This window comes from Anomaloglossus baeobatrachus, chromosome 7 (genome assembly GCF_048569485.1).
Source record: "Anomaloglossus baeobatrachus isolate aAnoBae1 chromosome 7, aAnoBae1.hap1, whole genome shotgun sequence".
Classification (NCBI taxonomy): Eukaryota; Metazoa; Chordata; class Amphibia; order Anura; family Aromobatidae; genus Anomaloglossus; species Anomaloglossus baeobatrachus.
Genome location: NC_134359.1, coordinates 19,966,782 through 19,984,696, shown reverse-complemented (window position 1 = coordinate 19,984,696; position 17,915 = coordinate 19,966,782). Strand labels below are relative to the sequence as shown.

Genomic DNA, 17,915 nt, shown 5'->3' with positions numbered 1-17,915 from the left:
GCGTCGTGAACGTTTTTTTAACGCAAAAACGTTAATAAAACGTTAAATGCGTTTTCATTTCAATGCATTTGCAATGGACTCGCGTCAACATGCGTTCACCTGCGTTTGCATGCGTTATATGGGGGATCCAGCGACTTGCAGTTGTTTAACATTTTTCAAAAACGCTACTTGTAGTGTTTTTGAGCTGCGTCCAAATACTGCAAATCGCTGGATCTTGACTATACTGCACGCAAACGCATGTGAACGCTGGCATGCTGATAGACAGGATCCTGCTTGCTCTACTGAGCATGCCCAGAAACCAGCCTCGCGTGATCAGTCTCTCTCTCCACCTCTCTCCCCCGCCTGAGAGCGGCGGACACTCGTAACCAAGGTAAATATCGGGTAACCAAGCAAAGCGCATCGCTTAGTTACCCAATGTTTACGTTGGTTACATGTGCAGGGAGCAGGCAGCCCGGCTCCAAGCAGCTGAGGAGGCTCGTAACCAAGGTAAATATTGGGTATCCAAGCAAGTTACCCGATGTTTACCTTGGTTACGAGCCTCCGCAGCTGTCAGATGCCGGCTCCCAGTCTATCACGTTCAGTTCTCTTCACTCCCGATCGCATGACTCCAATGCCCGCCCATAAACTTAAAGTGACAGGATCCTGCAAAATAACACATGCGTTTGCATGCGTTTTTTTGCTGTAAAAGCAGGATCCGCTTTTACAGCAAAAAAACGTTTATGACGCATGTTAAAAAAAACGTAGTGTGAAAGCCGCCTTACCTTTGTTTCTGTGGCCGGGGCAGGTGAACACTGCTGCCCTTCACTTGTGAATTTTTCTGTAATTTTTGGGGGGAAATGTAATTCCTCTTTTTGTGGTGTAGCTTTTGCATTAATAAAGTACAGGTATGTACGGCAAGCGCTGCCTTTTATGAGCTTAATGTACTTTTGGTTTTCGGGTTAGGTATACGTTTCCTGTCATTTGACCTTGCAGAGCATTTTTTTGGCTTCATGACGCCATCACGTCCTATTATCACTTTAATAATATCAATTTATAACAAAAAAAGACAAATATACTTTTCCATGAACGTACATTCATAATTTATTTGGTTTATAAATTAGATTAATAACTGGAGGAGCCGACTTCTGTCTGAAAGTTTTTCCTCCAAACATTACAAATTGTCACAGTATCAATAAAACCTGCGCTTCTCGGCACTTACAGAACCTGAGAAAATAACTTTTATGGGAATTACACAGACTGTCAGGTGAATGGCTGATATATCTCAGGTTTAAAAGGGATTTCTGCTCATCAAATTACTTTTTGCAGTCACTCCGTGTGACTGCAGATTACTGAATCCTGACAGTGTGCAATAAGCTTACTGTCAGGATGCCGCTCTGCTCCCAGCTTGAACAGTTGTTACGCGTACACTCATGCTGACGAGCAACTTTTCCTGATTTGTTCAATAAAAGCATTGAGAATTTAATTAGCATGTGACCAAAACAGTATGTGCGCTCAAGCTGACAACAGGGAAGAATCCTGACAGTGTGCAATAAGCTTACTGTTAGGATGTCGCTCTGCTCCCAGCTTGAAACCAGTTGTAACATGTACACTCGTGCTGAAGAGCAACTTTTCCTGCTTTGTTCAATATAAGCATTAAGAATTTAATTAGCATGTGACCTGAAACATTATGTGTGCTCAAGCTCATAACAGAGAGGAATCCTGACAGTGTGCATGTTACACACAGTCAGGATTTTGCCATTTGCGGTCACAAAGTGACTTCCAAATTGTATTTTCCACCCTGAAAGCCCCTTTTATGATGTGTCCTTACCTTATTTTTTAAAGAAAATCCTATTAATAGTGCAGGATGGGACCGGCTGTGAGCTTAACAGTCATGTGAGGACGTCTGGCTGCTACAGATAAACTGCCCAACAAGTACCAGTGATTGTCAGACAGATAGATTAACAGATTATTCTATTCTTCAGCACGAGGTCCAACTCGGAAAGTAGAAGACGACGGTCAGGACTTACAACAGACATTTATCGTAGCTTTAGTAATCAGATTTTTGCAAAACTGTTTTGTTGGAACACGACGGTGGCTACAAAACTAAGAGAGGTCAGTTACACAGCCACATCAGCCTCCTGCTACCTATAGGCCGGACTGGGCAACATTCAGTCTGAATACGGACCAATGCGGTAAATGATTCACCCCGTACGGGCATGAAAAATCTCAGCTAAATCCTTATAAATACATATATTCATATTACAGGCAGGAGACGATATCTGCCCCCTGCGATATAAAGTAATCAGCAAATATAGATTTGATTAATATATTCTTACAGAGCGGCGAGACTGGAGATTACAGGTAGAGATAATGACGGTCGCATATGAAGATGGGCTCCGATCAGCGGGCTCAACAACTACAAGTCTCAGCATGCCTTCCTGTATAAAGTGTCTACGTTTTGACTGTCGAGCGATCACAGGAGACTTTTTTTGTCTGTGTGATTACTACTTAAGTGTGTGTATTTCTAGGTGCTTTACAATACACTGCCTCTCCATTCTGCATAGACTTGTTTTAGGTGAAGAAATATGCCCCATTATTTGTAAAACTTGTTTATTGTAAAGTTTGCCCCTTATTACCCTGATTGCCACCGCACCAGGGCAATCGGGAAGAGCCAGGTAAAGCACCAGGAATGTCGCAACTAATGGATGCAACAATTTTGGGGTGGCTGCGGCTATTGTTAGGCTGGGGGGTGGCCGAATAAGCACAGGTCTAACCAGCCTGAGAATACCAGCCCCCAGCTGTCAGGCTTTATCATGACTGGGTATCAAAGGTGAGGGGGGCTGCACGCTGTGTTTTGTTTTTTTTTTATTTAAATTATTTATTTAAATAATTTAAAAAAAAATAAAAACACTTGTTTATGGTAAATTGTGCCACTACTACTATAAAATGTAGCGGAGACCAGATATTTCTCACAATTGACTTCTTATACGGATCTTCATATGCAGCGAACAACTAAGTGCACTCATGGCCCTGTTCTATACAGACACTAAATTGAAAAGAAAGGACGATTCTGCGGTCATTTCTGATTAGTAAAAGTAAAACATCCAGAAGGTAAAAAAAAAAAAAACTGATAAAAAAGGGAGAGGTAAAGTAAACTGGTCACGACAATCAGGACACGGCGGTAACATTTATGTCCTCCATATATAATGTAATCGTCCAGTCCTCTCTCGATAAAGGTTAATCAGCTGCAGCAAAAATCGGTTCTGGCCGAATCACACAGCTGCCGTTTGTTACAATGTGTCAGTGTATAGGAATAGAGGTGGTTTGTGCTGCTGCATTGTGCTCACGGAGGATTGCCTGCAACAAGCTGCAGCTGTGTGAACAGGACCAGACCCAGGATGGGTGACCGGCGTCTGAATGTAAATCACCGGCAGCAAGCAGAGATCTTGAGAATGGTGATGAACTGACATAAAAGGGAACCTGTCACCAGATTTGGGGACCAGAAGCTGCGGCCACCACCACTGAGCTCTTATATACAGCATTCCAGAATACTGTATATAAGAGCCCAGACCGCTGTGCAGAACGTAAAAAATATATACAGCCTAGCATTGCGGTCCTGTGCAGGCGCACCTTTGATCTGTTCTGCTGAGGGCAAATCAAAGTACCAGAATGCACAGGCACGAGGAAAGGTTAAAGACCACCCGCGCATGCACACCACAATACTTTGATCTGCCCTGAGCAGCTCAGAGAGAAGTGCGCCTGCGCAGGACCTCAATACTGGCTAGTGAGCAGGACATAAAACGTGTCATGCACAAGGGCCTCAGAAGAAGGAGGACAGCGACCGCCGCAGAGAGGAGACGACAGACCGGAAAGGAGGCACCGGCCCAAAGAGCAGCGACACCCATCAGATCAGACGGCCCATTAGGTGAGTATTGTAAAAGTGATTGTTACGTTATACAGTGTGGCCTGGGCTCTTATATACAGAACTAGAAGGTGGCCCGATTCTAACGTATCGGGTAGTCTAGAATGTGTATGTAGGTTAGCAGGCCGTCGTACGCTGGTAACCATGGTAAACAATCGGGTAACTAAGCAAAGCGCTTTCCATAGTTACCTGATTGTGTACCATGGTTACCAGCGTACGCCGGCTCCAGCACACGTGTGCCGGGAGCCGGGGTAAGCTGGTAACCATGGTACACATTCGGGTAAGTAAGCAAAGCGCTTTCCATATAGTTACAGGATTGTGTACCATGGCTACCAGCGTACGTCGGTAAGCTGGTAACTATGGTATACATCGGGTAACTATGCAAAGCGACAGTGTTGGTTAATTTTGTGCTTGTTGGTCTCCTGCTGTGCAGCACGCATCAGCGTGTTTGACAGCGGGAGACCAACGATCTGAATGGGCAGGGAGCCGGGGTAAGCTAGTAACCATGGTACACATCGGGTAACTATGCAAAGCGGTTTCCATAGTTTCACACATTCGGCCTTTTCTCTACTCTGTCTTGCCAGTGTGGGCTTCCGGGGGTGCAGCAGTCACCTGGGAGTCTGGGCTCCGTGTGGGTTCGGGAAATGCGTGCGGGGGGCGGGGCCAGGCCGAGTGTCCAATGCGTGAGGGGGCGGGGCCTGGCCAAGTGGCCAATGTGTGTGGGGGGAAAGGGCCTGGCCGAGCGGCCAATCCGTGCGGGGGCGGGGCCAGGCCGAACCCAGCGGCCAATGCGACGGTTGTCACTGCAATGACGTCATTTTGGTGACAGACAGAATAAAGCAAATTATATATATATATATCATTCTAGAACGCTGTATATAAAAGCTCAGTGGTGGTGGTCGCAGCTTATAGTCGCAAAATCTGGTGACAGGTTCCCTTTAAGGGTAAATTAAATATTTATAGAGCTTTTATTTATAGGAGACTGGAGAATCCCTTTAAATCTTTAGCGCTCCCCTATAGAAAAAAAAAATAAATAAATCTGCATTTCCTAAAAATCATAGCACCCTGCAGATTTCTACACGGCAGTAATGAGACGTTTGGCTACAGCTCCCAGTGTCCTGTAAATGTGGAGCATGATGAGACTCGTAGTTATCAGGCTTCAGCTGCAGACACAGATCTATAGGACGTGCCTAGTGCAGCTCCTGAGAAGGCGGAGCATGCACTGACTCCGCCCACTCAGACCCCGCCTGGGCATTACACGGTGTATCCTGTGTCTGGAGCGTTCCTTTAAGCACCAGGAATTGTAAAATGTGAATGAGATAAGCAGAATGAAAGGCGTCTTATTAAGTACGGTAAATCATTTCTTTGGAATTAAACTGAACGATGGATAAATTCGATAACTTCTATAAGAGTAACTCCGGCCACGACGAATGGTGCATACGTCCATGTTCAGATGTGGCGAATTGTTGTGCAGATTCATAACCCGAAAACACAGTCTGATGCCAGAGATTAAGGGCAGAAAACCTTATCCATGAGTGCCAGAAAACATCTCAACGTATCGGAGAATTTGCAGCGAGACCCTAATCTGGTGGACACCTCCTTTAGGCTGGGGCTTCAAGGCAACATGTGCAGCGTGACCGCAATAGTCCGATCAGTCACACGACCGAAAGCATTGTGCAGCGCCACTCAAGAGTATTTAAAAAATTTGATTTTGCCGTAAAAATGCAGAGAATTGCAAGAAAGTCGCAGGAGGCCTGCACTGAAAGAGGAGCTTTACTGCTGTAACATGGATGGTCTATCTTTAGGATAGGTCATCAATGTCTAAAATCGGCCTGGGTTCGACACCCTGCTTCTGCTGGGTACTGCACATGCAACTCCTATTGATCTGAATGAGAGGCGGATGTACAGTACCCGGTCGCACCCACTATCAGAAGATGGGGCAGCTCCGGAACTGAACATCTCCAGCTGCCGGCACAGAGAGCAGCTGATCGGCGGGGGTGCGGGGTGTCGGACACCGGCCAGACATTGATGACCTATCCTAAAGGGTGCTTTACACGCTGCGACATCGCTAGCGATCTCGTTAGCGATGTGACACGCCAGATCGCACATGTGACCGGCACTACAAAAAGTGACCTATGTGCGATCTCTGCGATTCTTATCGGCGATCTGGCGTGTCACATCGCTAACGAGATCGCTAGCGATGTCGCAGTGTGCAAAGCACCCTTAAGAATAGGCCATCAAATTAACAGTAGTGGACAACCCCTTTAAGTCTATGGCAAGTGAGTCTGTCCCAGTTGTGTGAGATCGCGACACCACAGGAGATGGTCAATGTCGTCTTGCAGCCCCAGGGCCGATTCAGATGAGTGCAAGGCAGCCGGATTTTAGCGTCCATATTATTTCCACCAGGTCTCACAGCCAGGACTTACAGAATCACATTTGCCTATGGTACTGTAATTTTGGGATGAGGTAATCCTAAAGGGTCAGTAAAGACCTCAACCGATCCAGAAAATGAAGAGGACGCTGCGCTGGTTTCGAGCCGAGTCCTCAGAACAGTAAGGGGTACTTTGCGCGCTGCAACATCGCTAGCCGATTGTAGCGATGCCGAGCACGATAGTACCTGCCCCCGTCACACATGCGATATCTTGTGATAACTGCCGTAGTGAACATTATCGCTACGGCGCTTCTAGGCTTTACACGTTGCGACGTCGTTATCGGCGCCGGATGTGCGGCACTTCCGATTTGACCCCGACGAGATCGCAGTAGCGATGTCGCAACGTGCAGAGTAACCCTAAGATTCATGGCCGCCCAGCTAGGTAAAGACCTATTACTTACTGTTACAGCTGGGCGGCCAGAAATGTCCAAGGAAAAAAAAAAAAAAAACTGTCGAGGGGTCCCGCAGTTGCCCCTTCATTCTCAGGATCAGCGAGGGTCCATCAATCATTGGGTGATGGCGTACACCATCCCTTTAATGTTTCCCGTGCATTAGTTTGGATCAGTTTCCTCCATGGACTGACCTGGCAGGTAACTGGAAATTGTCTATTAGACCCATACTGGATTCAACTACAATGCACAGGCCAAACCGAGAAACCTGAAACCAGAAAACGAGGACTACAGAGGGGTCCCGTGTAGACCATAAGCATCTGATGTCCACCAGTGAGAGTTGTAGCCCCCAAGAAATCGTGGCATTCCAGATGCGGGGTCCATGGCTTCCGTCCTGCTGCTTCGGCTTTGATTGGGTTGTGATTCTGCTCGGTCCACGTGGCGCTAGCACATATTGCAGGTGCTCTGTTTGGCGTTGCGACTTGCTTGCCCCTAAATTCAGACATTACAGGATTATTAAGTCTTATATCAGCCGAGAATTACGTGTTCAGCAGAAATGAGATCAGGAAAGCAGCAGAAAACATACAAGGTACAATAGGCTAACACGCCGCATGTATATAGAGAATATATATATATCGTTCCACTTACCTGTGCTACGCCGCATGCAAAATCCTACGTGTGGCGGTCACAGCGCTGAAGGAAAAAATATTTGGTAAAAAAAAAAAAAAAATTCTCTTTTATTGAAATTTGCTTCCGTTTTTTTTTCCCAGGCATGTTGGTCTATTGGTACCTTGTACATTGTGCAGAAGCGACTACAGACACATTATACTGGATGAGAGCAAAGCAGCGAAATGGCGATCATGTATATAGGATAATTATTAGGATGATTGCACACAGGACGCCTCTCTGCCGGGACCGACGGCAAATATCTGCAGAAAGTGTCCATCTCCCCTACATCATCCCCCCAGCATCAGAAATATATGATATAACACAAAAACGTATAGGGTCTATATATGGGGATGGACATCACGGCCCTCCATAGGTAACCATCTCCCCTGATGATCGTACCCCATTACTCTGCGGTGGCCGCTCTACGCACTTATCTTATTATGGTCAGTGTGACAGCTGCCTATCTTATTCAGGCAGTATAGTTCATGTACACTGATCATTTATTTTTACATGGATAAAATTGATAAAAGGGGTATTTTTGGCATTAACGTGGATTTACCATAGATGTTCACAATGGGACAACCCCTTTAAACTACAAAAAAAAAAAAAATCAGTCCCGGTGATGCGTCACCGTAAACAAGGGCATGAATCCGGACTGAACAGCGCCATGCATTGTTCCGGGGTTATGTCAGTCCATATATCGCGGCGGGTTTGTACTCACTGCCTGCTGCTGCCGTCTGTATTCTTCCTCGCTCGCTGACAGAGCTCGGGCGAGAGCCAAATCCTCGTCTTCCTGAGAGCTGAGAGACAACACAATATTCCGTTATAGACGCAATGGATCATAGTGGGGTACAGTGTAATAATAATCTTTATATGGCGCCAACATATTCCGCAGTGCATCACTGTCCCCATTGGGGCTCACAATCTAAATTCCCCATCAGTCTTTAGAGTATGGGGGGGAACCCATGAAAAGACGGGGAGAACATACAAACTCCTTGCAGATGTTGTCCTTAGTGGGATTTAAAACCAGGACCTCAGCGCTGCAAGACTGCAGTGCTAACCACTGAGCCACAAGACTGCAGTGCTAACCACTGAGCCACAAGACTGCAGTGCTAACCACTGAGCCACAAGACTGCAGTGCTAACCACTGAGCCACAAGACTGCAGTGCTAACCACTGAGCCACAAGACTGCAGTGCTAACCACTGAGCCACCATGCCACCCATGTAATCAATGAAGTGCAAACCCCCATATACAGCAGGTACCTTATGGGGATTTTCTGGGACCCCCCATTCCTTCAACCACACTATTTGAAGGAGCAGAGACTTTTTACTGTGCCTTAGCTACACATACAGCATTTTTGAGCACGCAGAGTTGAAGAGGCAGCATCACTCCCCAACAACCAATTGATGGGACCCCTCTGATCTGAAACCGGGCCACCAATATTGTAATCACAGAAACAAATGGATCTATTAGGCCAGAGTCACACCTGCGTATGATTCGGCGAGTCTCGCATCGGGATAACCTGGGGCGGCCGCACACTATGGACAGGAGCTTCTCAGCTGCATGTATTTCTATGCAGCTGACCCGCTCCTGTCCGAGAGTGTGCGGCTGTGTCGGGTTATCCAGATGCCAGACTCGCCGAAGCATACCCAAGTGTGACTCTGGCCTTAGGGATTATATTCTCACCATCTAGAAGAGAGAATGGAGTGCTGAAGTGTAATTTAAAGGGGATGTCCAGGATTGGAAAAACAAAGCAGCTTTCTTGTAGAACGGCCCCCCGACCTGTCCATGGGTGTCTTGTATTTCAGGACAGTTCCATTCACTTCGCTGGAGCCTTCCTGCAATACCAGAAACAACAGGTGGACGGGGGTGGCGCTGTTTTATGAAACTAAGCTGCCCTGTTTTTCTAATTCTGGGAAATCTGTGGAAGCCTTTAATACCCTGGTAAACCTTCGTAGTGATGGCTGCTTCCTAACTTGCTGCATAGTGGGCTAAGTTACAAAAATATCAACCACCACCTGGCTCAGACGGCTGATCAGCCCCCCTGATTTACACTGCAGCACTGCTTGCCCAGTTTGATCGCTGGGTAAGATCACAAGCCTGGTAGATATTGTATATGCACACAGACAATATCAGGACAAAATGCTATAAAACACCAAGTACCTGACCCACCAGTGACAAAGAGAAAGTAACTGTGGCCCGCGGACGCCGCGATTAATGACTCTACCTTTGCTGCGGAGTTGCATTTTGTGCTGATTCTGCAAGCGACATTTCCAGAGCCCTCTGTAACGCCTCTTCTTCTGTCTGATAGAATGAAAGGAAGTCAGAAATGGAGGAAGCAGCACAAGTCATTAAACCCAAAATGCCCCAATCCACACAACACTACAAGAACCTTAAAGGGATTTTTTGGAGAGAGATTTTATAAAATTTGGCCAGTACCAATTAGGCGGCTTTCACACTACGTTTTTTTTAACATGTGTCATGAACGTTTTTTTGCTGTAAAAGCGGATCCTGCTTTTACAGCAAAAAAACGCATGCAAACGCATGTGTTATTTTGCAGGATCCTGTCACTTTAAGTTGATGGGCGGGCATTGGAGTCATGTGATCGGGAGTCAGTGGAACTGAAAGCGAGACTGGGAGCCAGCATCTGACAGCTGCGAGGCTCGTAACCAAGGTAAACATCGGGTAACTTGCTTGGATACCCGATATTTACGTTGGTTAAGAGCATCCGCAGGTGCTAGGAGCCGGGCTCCCTGCACACGTAACCAACGTAAACATCGGGTAACTAAGAGAAGCGCTTTGCTTGGTTACCCGATATTTATCTTGGTTACGAGTGTCCGCAGCTTTCAGGCGGGGGGGAGAGAGACAGACAGGGAGGGGGAGAGAGGGACTGATCACCTGAGGCTGGTTTCTGGGCATGCTCAGTAGAGCAAGCAGGATCCTGTCTATCAGCATGCCAGCGTTCACATGCGTTTGCGTGCAGTATAGTCAGGATCCAGCAATTTGCAGTATTTGGACGCAGCTCAAAAACACTACAAGTAGCATTTTTGAAAAATGTTAAAAAACTGCAAGTCGCTGGATCCTCACTATAACGCACACAAATGCAGGTGAACGCAGGTGGACGCGAGTCCATTGCAAATGCATTGAAATGAAAACGCATTTGCACTGGATCAGTTTTTGCGTTAAAAAAACCGTTCAGGACGCATGCTAAAAAAACGTAGTGTGAAAGCCGCCTTAGCGAGATAAAATAATCCAAAAATCACAAGTCACAGATCAAATCCCTTCCCAGTCCTGCAGCCTATCTTTGGCCTCCGGGGCCATGTGCCATAGAGGCAATCATCGCTGCTGAGGCCGGCGATTGGCTGCACTGGTCACATGATGGACATACAGCTTGTGAGCGGCAGAGATCATGGGATGACGGAGAATGTGAAGACTGAGTTATAGCTATTTTATATTATCACTCTGTTGATAGCAAAATCCCAGATGACTCCTTTAAAGTCACTTATTGCTACAAGAACCAGCAGCATAAATAAGTCACAGCGCTTTCCTAACACTATATATACATTGTCATGTGTCATTGGTAAAGTGCACATGCAGTGGCCGTTGCTGCCACTAGAGGGCGACGTGTACACAGAAGTCTATGTCTCCTATTGATCTGCACGTAGACTGCCACCTAGTGTTGGATGTAGGGATCTGCACTAAAGGCCTGGTGCATCCTTGCTTTTAAAGGGAACCTGTCACCTACTCACCTGGGGGCTGTCCGATACGGTCCGGTCCGATGGGAGTCGCTGTTCTCCCATGCAGCGCCTCCTTTATCCTTGTGATCATTGTCCTTTCTTCGTGTAGATGACGTGTCCAATGTCATCCACACGGTGCCCTCCATTGTGCTCCTGCGCACTTCTCTCTGCCATGCTGACGGCAGAGCAAAGTATTATAATGCGCAGGCACGGAGAGAAGTCAAAGAACGCCCGCACATGTGTATTACAGCACTTTGGATTGCAATGGAGGGCACTGTGAGGATGACTTAGAACGCATCTATCACCTGAAGCAAGGAGGACAACAATTGCAAGGATAGAGGCGGCACCGGACCTGAGAGCAGTGACTCTCATCACACCTTGCCGTATCGGACCACCCCGCGGGTGATTAAGCCACAGCCTCCCTTTAAATGTAATCATCCTTTATTCATGTTCTGGTAGGTACACGATACAGTTATCAGGAAGAGCTGAGCAGGGTTTATATGTAACATTAGGAGGTTGTGTCAAGGTCGAGAATTTTGGGAAAACCACCAATAGGGTTTTTAAGGGTCACAGAGTTGGAGTCCAACTCAATCTGTGCAGATGTATGTATGAGGAAAAACGCCCACAAAGAGACGTGTCTCTATTCGGGAGAAGCTCAATGGTCTTCTGATCCGTATATTATAAAATACACACGGTTATTCAGTTGAACATTGTCCCCGATTGGTCAGAGATAACCAGCAATGTACATATAGTACGTCAGCAGCCTGTTTCTGGCTTCCTAATACCAGTTTGAACCTACTGAATACTTCTTTGTTAACACGTTGCTGAGCAAGAATGAGGAGTCAACCTCCCACATCTCACATCCCACATTTCACATGGTGAGCACTAACTGATTACAGATTCTCTCAGTATGTTATAAATACCTCTTTGTTCATTTTGGCTTCATTATCTTTGTTAATACCTTACTGTACCCACATCTTAGAATCATATTATAAAGCTTCTATGCAACTGTCATATAGACACACAGATAATTCTGCAACGACATCTATACTTTGATTATTTACACACACAGAAAATCTTATTACATCTGGACAAAAGGCCTATAGCCCAGGCTACCTTCACAGTTGGGGGCACACTTACTAGTCCATTCTGCAGAGCGGCCGCAGCAGGGGGCTGGGGACTAGGAACACTCGCTCTGAAAACACAGAACAAAAAAAAAAATGAATACGGACTATTTCATCAAAGTCAATGCAAAACGTCATCATCAGTCCCCCGTACCTGCTGTGCTGAGGATGTGACGCCGGCCTGGCTGCTGCTGCCATGTGACTAGAGGACGCTGAGGCTTTGGAAGAGGAGGCCTGAGATCGGAGCAGTGCAGCGTGTCTGGAAGAAAAAAAAAACAAAGTAGATTTATTCTATTGTCTTCTGCCAATAAAGAGTTTGTGTGGTGTTCTATCCTCAGGGGTGCATGGCTGCCCCTGCCTCCTGCTCGCCGAGGGGTGGAGCGCTTCTGGTGATTGTACTGATGTGCGCTCACCCATGCTGCAAGCAGAGGCAGCACCGGCAGCAGAGATGGTGGTGACCACCGGTGGGAAGTGAGAATATTTACTCATCTGTTTCCACCTCCAGACGAGATACTTTCCTGAGAATATGTCAGCGTCTTCTCTCGGTTTGGGCTGCATTTACAGCAGCGCTTGGGCTAGTTTCACACATCCGGCTTTTCGACGATTTGCCGGATTCGGCGCACGCCAGTAGGCTATGTGCCCACGCTGCGTTCTGTCCCTGCAGAAATTTCTGCAGCGATTTGAACAGCACACGTGCGCTTCAAATCGCTAGTCCGGAATGAAAAGCCGATTTCATGCGCTCTGGATGCAGCCCCTCCCATAGACAGAGCGGGGGCTGCATGCACAGTGCATGAAAGAAGTGACATGTTGCTTTTTAGAATGCAGCGATTCGGCGACGGCAACGTGGCCATGGATTAGGCACAATCTTCATTGATTGTGCTGGGGACGCAGGACGCATGCAGTTATGCTGCGGTGCAGAAAGGCAGCGTAGCTGCATGAAAATACGCTACATGGGCACAGAGCCATACAGTGTATACAGTACAATGGCAGCACGGCAACTTCCGGGTCACATGACAGCATGTGACCAGCGCTTGTTGCACTGCCATTGTACTGTATACACTGTACTGGCGTGCGCCGAATCCGGCGAAAAGCCGGATGTGTGAAACTAGCCCCAGAGACATGGGTCCTAATGTTTAGCCCTGATTAATATGCATCTGTTGCTGGAGTCCCCCTTCTTTCCAGGAACACAGTATATTTCTGTGCAGCACGTTCCGGCCGTGCGGACTCACCCTGCCCGGGAGATGGGCGCGCTTTTGCCTTTGCACTCGTGGTCCAGCGGATGTCTGTGCTTGAGGCAGAAGTTTCCGTGGCAGTCGTCACAGATCACTTTCATCAGCTCTTTCTGCCGGCAGCCCGGCTTCCCGCATTTATTAGTGAATATCTGAATATGGACAGAGAAGCCTCCGGTCATGGATACAATCATGAGGAAGGACAGGAAGGCTGGGAGGACACAAGATGATGTGCAAAAGATAAAAGATTTGCAGGACTCTGGGCCCGAGGCCACGTCAGTGATCCACGGCTGCCAGACGGGAGCGCTCAGAACAGCCTCCTACCTTCCAGAATCCCCGGCGCCTCTTCCAATTAGTAAGGTGCAAAGTGGTATGTGATTTGCCATAAAGAGGACGTCACGCTGGGCCTACAAATCAGAACAGGCACCGGGGATCCCGGCAGGTAGGAGGCGTCTCCACTCTTGTCCACAGGTCATTTCTGGTCTTGCAGCTCAGACCCATTCAATGCAATAGGGAGTGGTGGGCCCATGCTAAGGGAAGACCCCCAACTGATCATAAACATTGAATCCCCCTCACAGCGGCAGACGGTGATCCATCTTCCTCCTCACCTTGCGCTTCTGCTGAGCCGGGTCGGACTTGCAGTCACGATCGATGTGTTCCCCAACCACGATGTCGGGAGTCTGACCTCTCTTCACCGGGATCGGAATGTTACAGAGGGGGCAAACCGGGACCTGCACATCCTGAAAGACAGCACAGAGGATAGGACGACCGCGCCGGAGACATCCACCATCCACCGCGCGCTTTATCCAGTGAGCTTACCTTCTTGTACGCCGAGCTGCAGCTGTGCAGGATGTATGTTATGTGGTCTTTGCAGAAGATTTGCTCACAGGCGTCACATTTCAGAGGTAGAAAATCTGCAGAACGAGAGGACATAGATCAGATACAATTATTAGTTCTGTTCCATTGTCACCGGCACGGATTTCAGCTTACCCAGCTGCTTGCAGGTCGGCTCTGAGCAATGCTTCCCGAGGTCTGGGAACTCCATGACGGTAAAGTCCAAGGAAACAAGAACCGCCTGGAAGAAGAGAAAACAAGAAGTGACATCACAAATAAAGGAAACAGACAAGGCCGCAAAGGAAGCGTCAGGCGAGACATTACTGAATGTGACCAGTGCAACAATGGAGAGCAATCAAAGGGACGCTAACAAGAGAGGAGCAAGATACTAGTACTGAGCACCCGAGCATGGTAGTGCCCGCTCATCACTAGTTACCAGTACTGAGCACCCGAGCATGGTAGTGCCCGCTCATCACTAGTTACCAGTACTGAGCACCCGAGCATGGTAGTGCCCGCTCATCACTAGTTACCAGTACTGAGCACCCGAGCATGGTAGTGCCCGCTCATCACTAGTTACCAGTACTGAGCACCCGAGCATGGTAGTGCCCGCTCATCACTAGTTACCAGTACTGAGCACCCGAGCATGGTAGTGCCCGCTCATCACTAGTTACCAGTACTGAGCACCCGAGCATGGTAGTGCCGCTCATCACTAGTTACCAGTACTGAGCACCCGAGCATGGTAGTGCCCACTCATCACTAGTTACCAGTACAGAGCACCTGAGCATGGTAGTGCCCGCTCATCACTAGTTACCAGTACTGAGCACCTGAGCATGGTAGTGCCCGCTCATCACTAGTTACCAGTACTGAGCACCTGAGCATGGTAGTGCCCGCTCATCACTAGTTACCAGTACTGAGCACCTGAGCATGGTAGTGCCCGCTCATCACTAGTTACGAGTACTGAGCACCCGAGCATGGTAGTGCCCGCTCATCACTAGTTACCAGTACTGAGCACCCGAGCATGGTAGTGCCCGCTCATCACTAGTTACGAGTACAGAGCACCTGAGCATGGTAGTGCCCGATCATCACTAGTTACCAGTACTGAGCACCCGAGCATGGTAGTGCCCGCTCATCACTAGTTACCAGTACTGAGCACCCGAGCATGGTAGTGCCCGCTCATCACTAGTTACCAGTACTGAGCACCCGAGCATGGTAGTGCCCGCTCATCACTAGTAACCAGTACTGAGCACCCGAGCATGGTAGTGCCCGCTCATCACTAGTTACCAGTACTGAGCACCTGAGCATGGTAGTGCCCGCTCATCACTAGTTACGAGTACTGAGCACCCGAGCATGGTAGTGCCCGCTCATCACTAGTTACCAGTACTGAGCACCCGAGCATGGTAGTGCCCGCTCATCACTAGTTACGAGTACAGAGCACCTGAGCATGGTAGTGCCCGATCATCACTAGTTACCAGTACTGAGCACCCGAGCATGGTAGTGCCCGCTCATCACTAGTTACCAGTACTGAGCACCCGAGCATGGTAGTGCCCGCTCATCACTAGTTACGAGTACAGAGCACCTGAGCATGGTAGTGCCCGATCATCACTAGTTACCAGTACTGAGCACCCGAGCATGGTAGTGCCCGCTCATCACTAGTTACCAGTACTGAGCACCTGAGCATGGTAGTGCCCACTCATCACTAGTTACGAGTACAGAGCACCCAAGCATGGTAGTGCCCACTCATCAATAGCTCTGACCTCTCTGGTCCAGACCTCCCCACGCTACCATCGTTTGGCACCCAGGAAGCCAGGGTGCAATGTGTCGCTTTCTATTGTTTTGTGTTTTTTTAACCAAATATAGAAATTCTGGCATTTCAATATTTTTATTTTTTTACCTTATGGATTAAATAACTTTATATTATGACCAATTTCTAGAGCAGCAATAATATTGAATACAAGGATTGTTTTAGCAAAGAATTGGGGAAAAGGGAGTAACTCAGTCGTTTGGGGGTTTTTATAACTTATTTTTACTTTCGTTAATCCGTGCACTTGGACAGTTTATTTTGCAATGACTCTAGTGTAATATATATATATATATATATATATATATATATATATATCCGTTTCCTGCACCCGCCCCCGGAGCGTCTCTTCCCATTATCAGCGCAGAACATTTGTTAATGGCGATAAAAGCTTTTACGGACGAGGCGGACATAAGTTTATGAGTGGAAGACGCGGCTTTTTCTAGCCATTACGGAGAGCGCAGGACACCGGGGACGACTGATCGCCCATGTTCCCATTATAATCAGTGAAATGGTCAATAAGTGATGCAAATAAAAGGTTTGTCAGGACCAGATGTAACAGTAACAAACCCTCAGCTGTGAGAAGTGAGATCTGAGCAGGTTCACATGGGCACAGTTCACTGACAACAAGCAGAGGTGGTGAATACGTCTATAGAGGGGTTGTAGCACTCAGCTGCCAGCACATATATGTGGTCACCACAGCAGGACATGAAACCAGGCCTCAGCCCGCACCCCCCGAGCACAGGACGTATTCCCGGGGTGCCCGGGCTCTCCCCGCCGCCCTTACCCCCCAATATTCCCCCCCACCATGAAATATCCGTATCCCACCCGACTACACCCGCTGCTACTCACCACAACCCCGCCTGTGGCTCCAGACCTCCGGAAATAACGTCACTTCCTCTCCGTTACCCTGGAGACCGCAAGCTTCCTCGCAGTGCGGATCACTCATTGGTTGTAACAACTGTCAATTAAACAAAAGGCGGGACTATCGGCCATGTTTGTACACCCAAAAGCAGAGTAAGTACGGAAGCCTGGAGGGAAGGGTTGTTTTGACAGTAGTTCATCATGTGATGGGCGTTGTGCAATTTGTGTGACTCAGCTTCCTATAGGATTCAGTCACGTGATCCTGGACTGTAGAAAAACTAATAAAAACTTCACAAATGACAAATTTTATTTTTGGCAACTTTAACTCTTTCGTCAATAGTTATCTTTATTTTTTAAATGGTTTCATAGAATTAAAGCAGCTGCAGAATTCCAATCTATCAGATGATCCGTTGTGTCAGTCAGCGCTTGTGCGACCTCCACTCTTTATTACGCCGGAGTCACACTTGCGCGTATCTCGCGAGAGTCTCGCATTGCATCACCCGGCACGACCGCACACTCTCTTGACAGGAGCGGGTTGGCTGCATGTATTTCTATGCAGCTGAGGCTGCTTTCACACATCCGGCTTGAGCTCTCTGCGGCTCAATCCGGCTGTGCAAGCTATGCAACGGATGCGGTGAAAACACCGCATCCTTTGCATAAGTTTTTCCCATGCGGCCCGTCCGTTTTTTGCCGCTTGCGGCATGCTACTGAGCATGCGCAGTGGCAAAAACCGCATGCGGCGGCCGGATGCGTTTTTTTTGCCGCATCCGGCCGCCATAGGCATGCATTGAAAAATGCGCCGCATTGGCCGGGTGCGGCGCTATGCGGTTTTTTTTGCCGCACGAAAAAACGTGCCAGGCAACGTTCCATCCGGACGCCGCATCGGCTAAATCTGCCGCATGCGGAAAAAACCGGATGGAACGCAAGGCCATGCGGCA

General features: G+C 48.0%; 2 protein-coding genes across 2 annotated transcripts in view; one reads left to right on the top strand and one right to left on the bottom strand.

The window, feature by feature from the left end:
• The window catches only part of LOC142244973 (autophagy-related protein 9A-like), a 137,709-nt gene that overhangs the window by 84,785 nt on the left and 35,009 nt on the right, over positions 1–17,915 (top strand). The window lies entirely within an intron of this gene.
• ZFAND2B (zinc finger AN1-type containing 2B) lies at positions 1,056–17,018 on the bottom strand. The gene is made up of 10 exons (XM_075317120.1): positions 16,966–17,018; positions 14,472–14,556; positions 14,301–14,395; positions 14,090–14,221; positions 13,482–13,633; positions 12,407–12,511; positions 12,269–12,323; positions 9,619–9,695; positions 8,112–8,190; positions 1,056–7,213 (listed from the first exon to the last, which is right to left on the bottom strand). Exons 2-10 carry the CDS (start codon positions 14,524–14,526, stop codon positions 7,166–7,168), a joined length of 798 nt encoding a protein of 265 aa, XP_075173235.1. The 5' UTR covers positions 14,527–14,556; positions 16,966–17,018; the 3' UTR covers positions 1,056–7,165.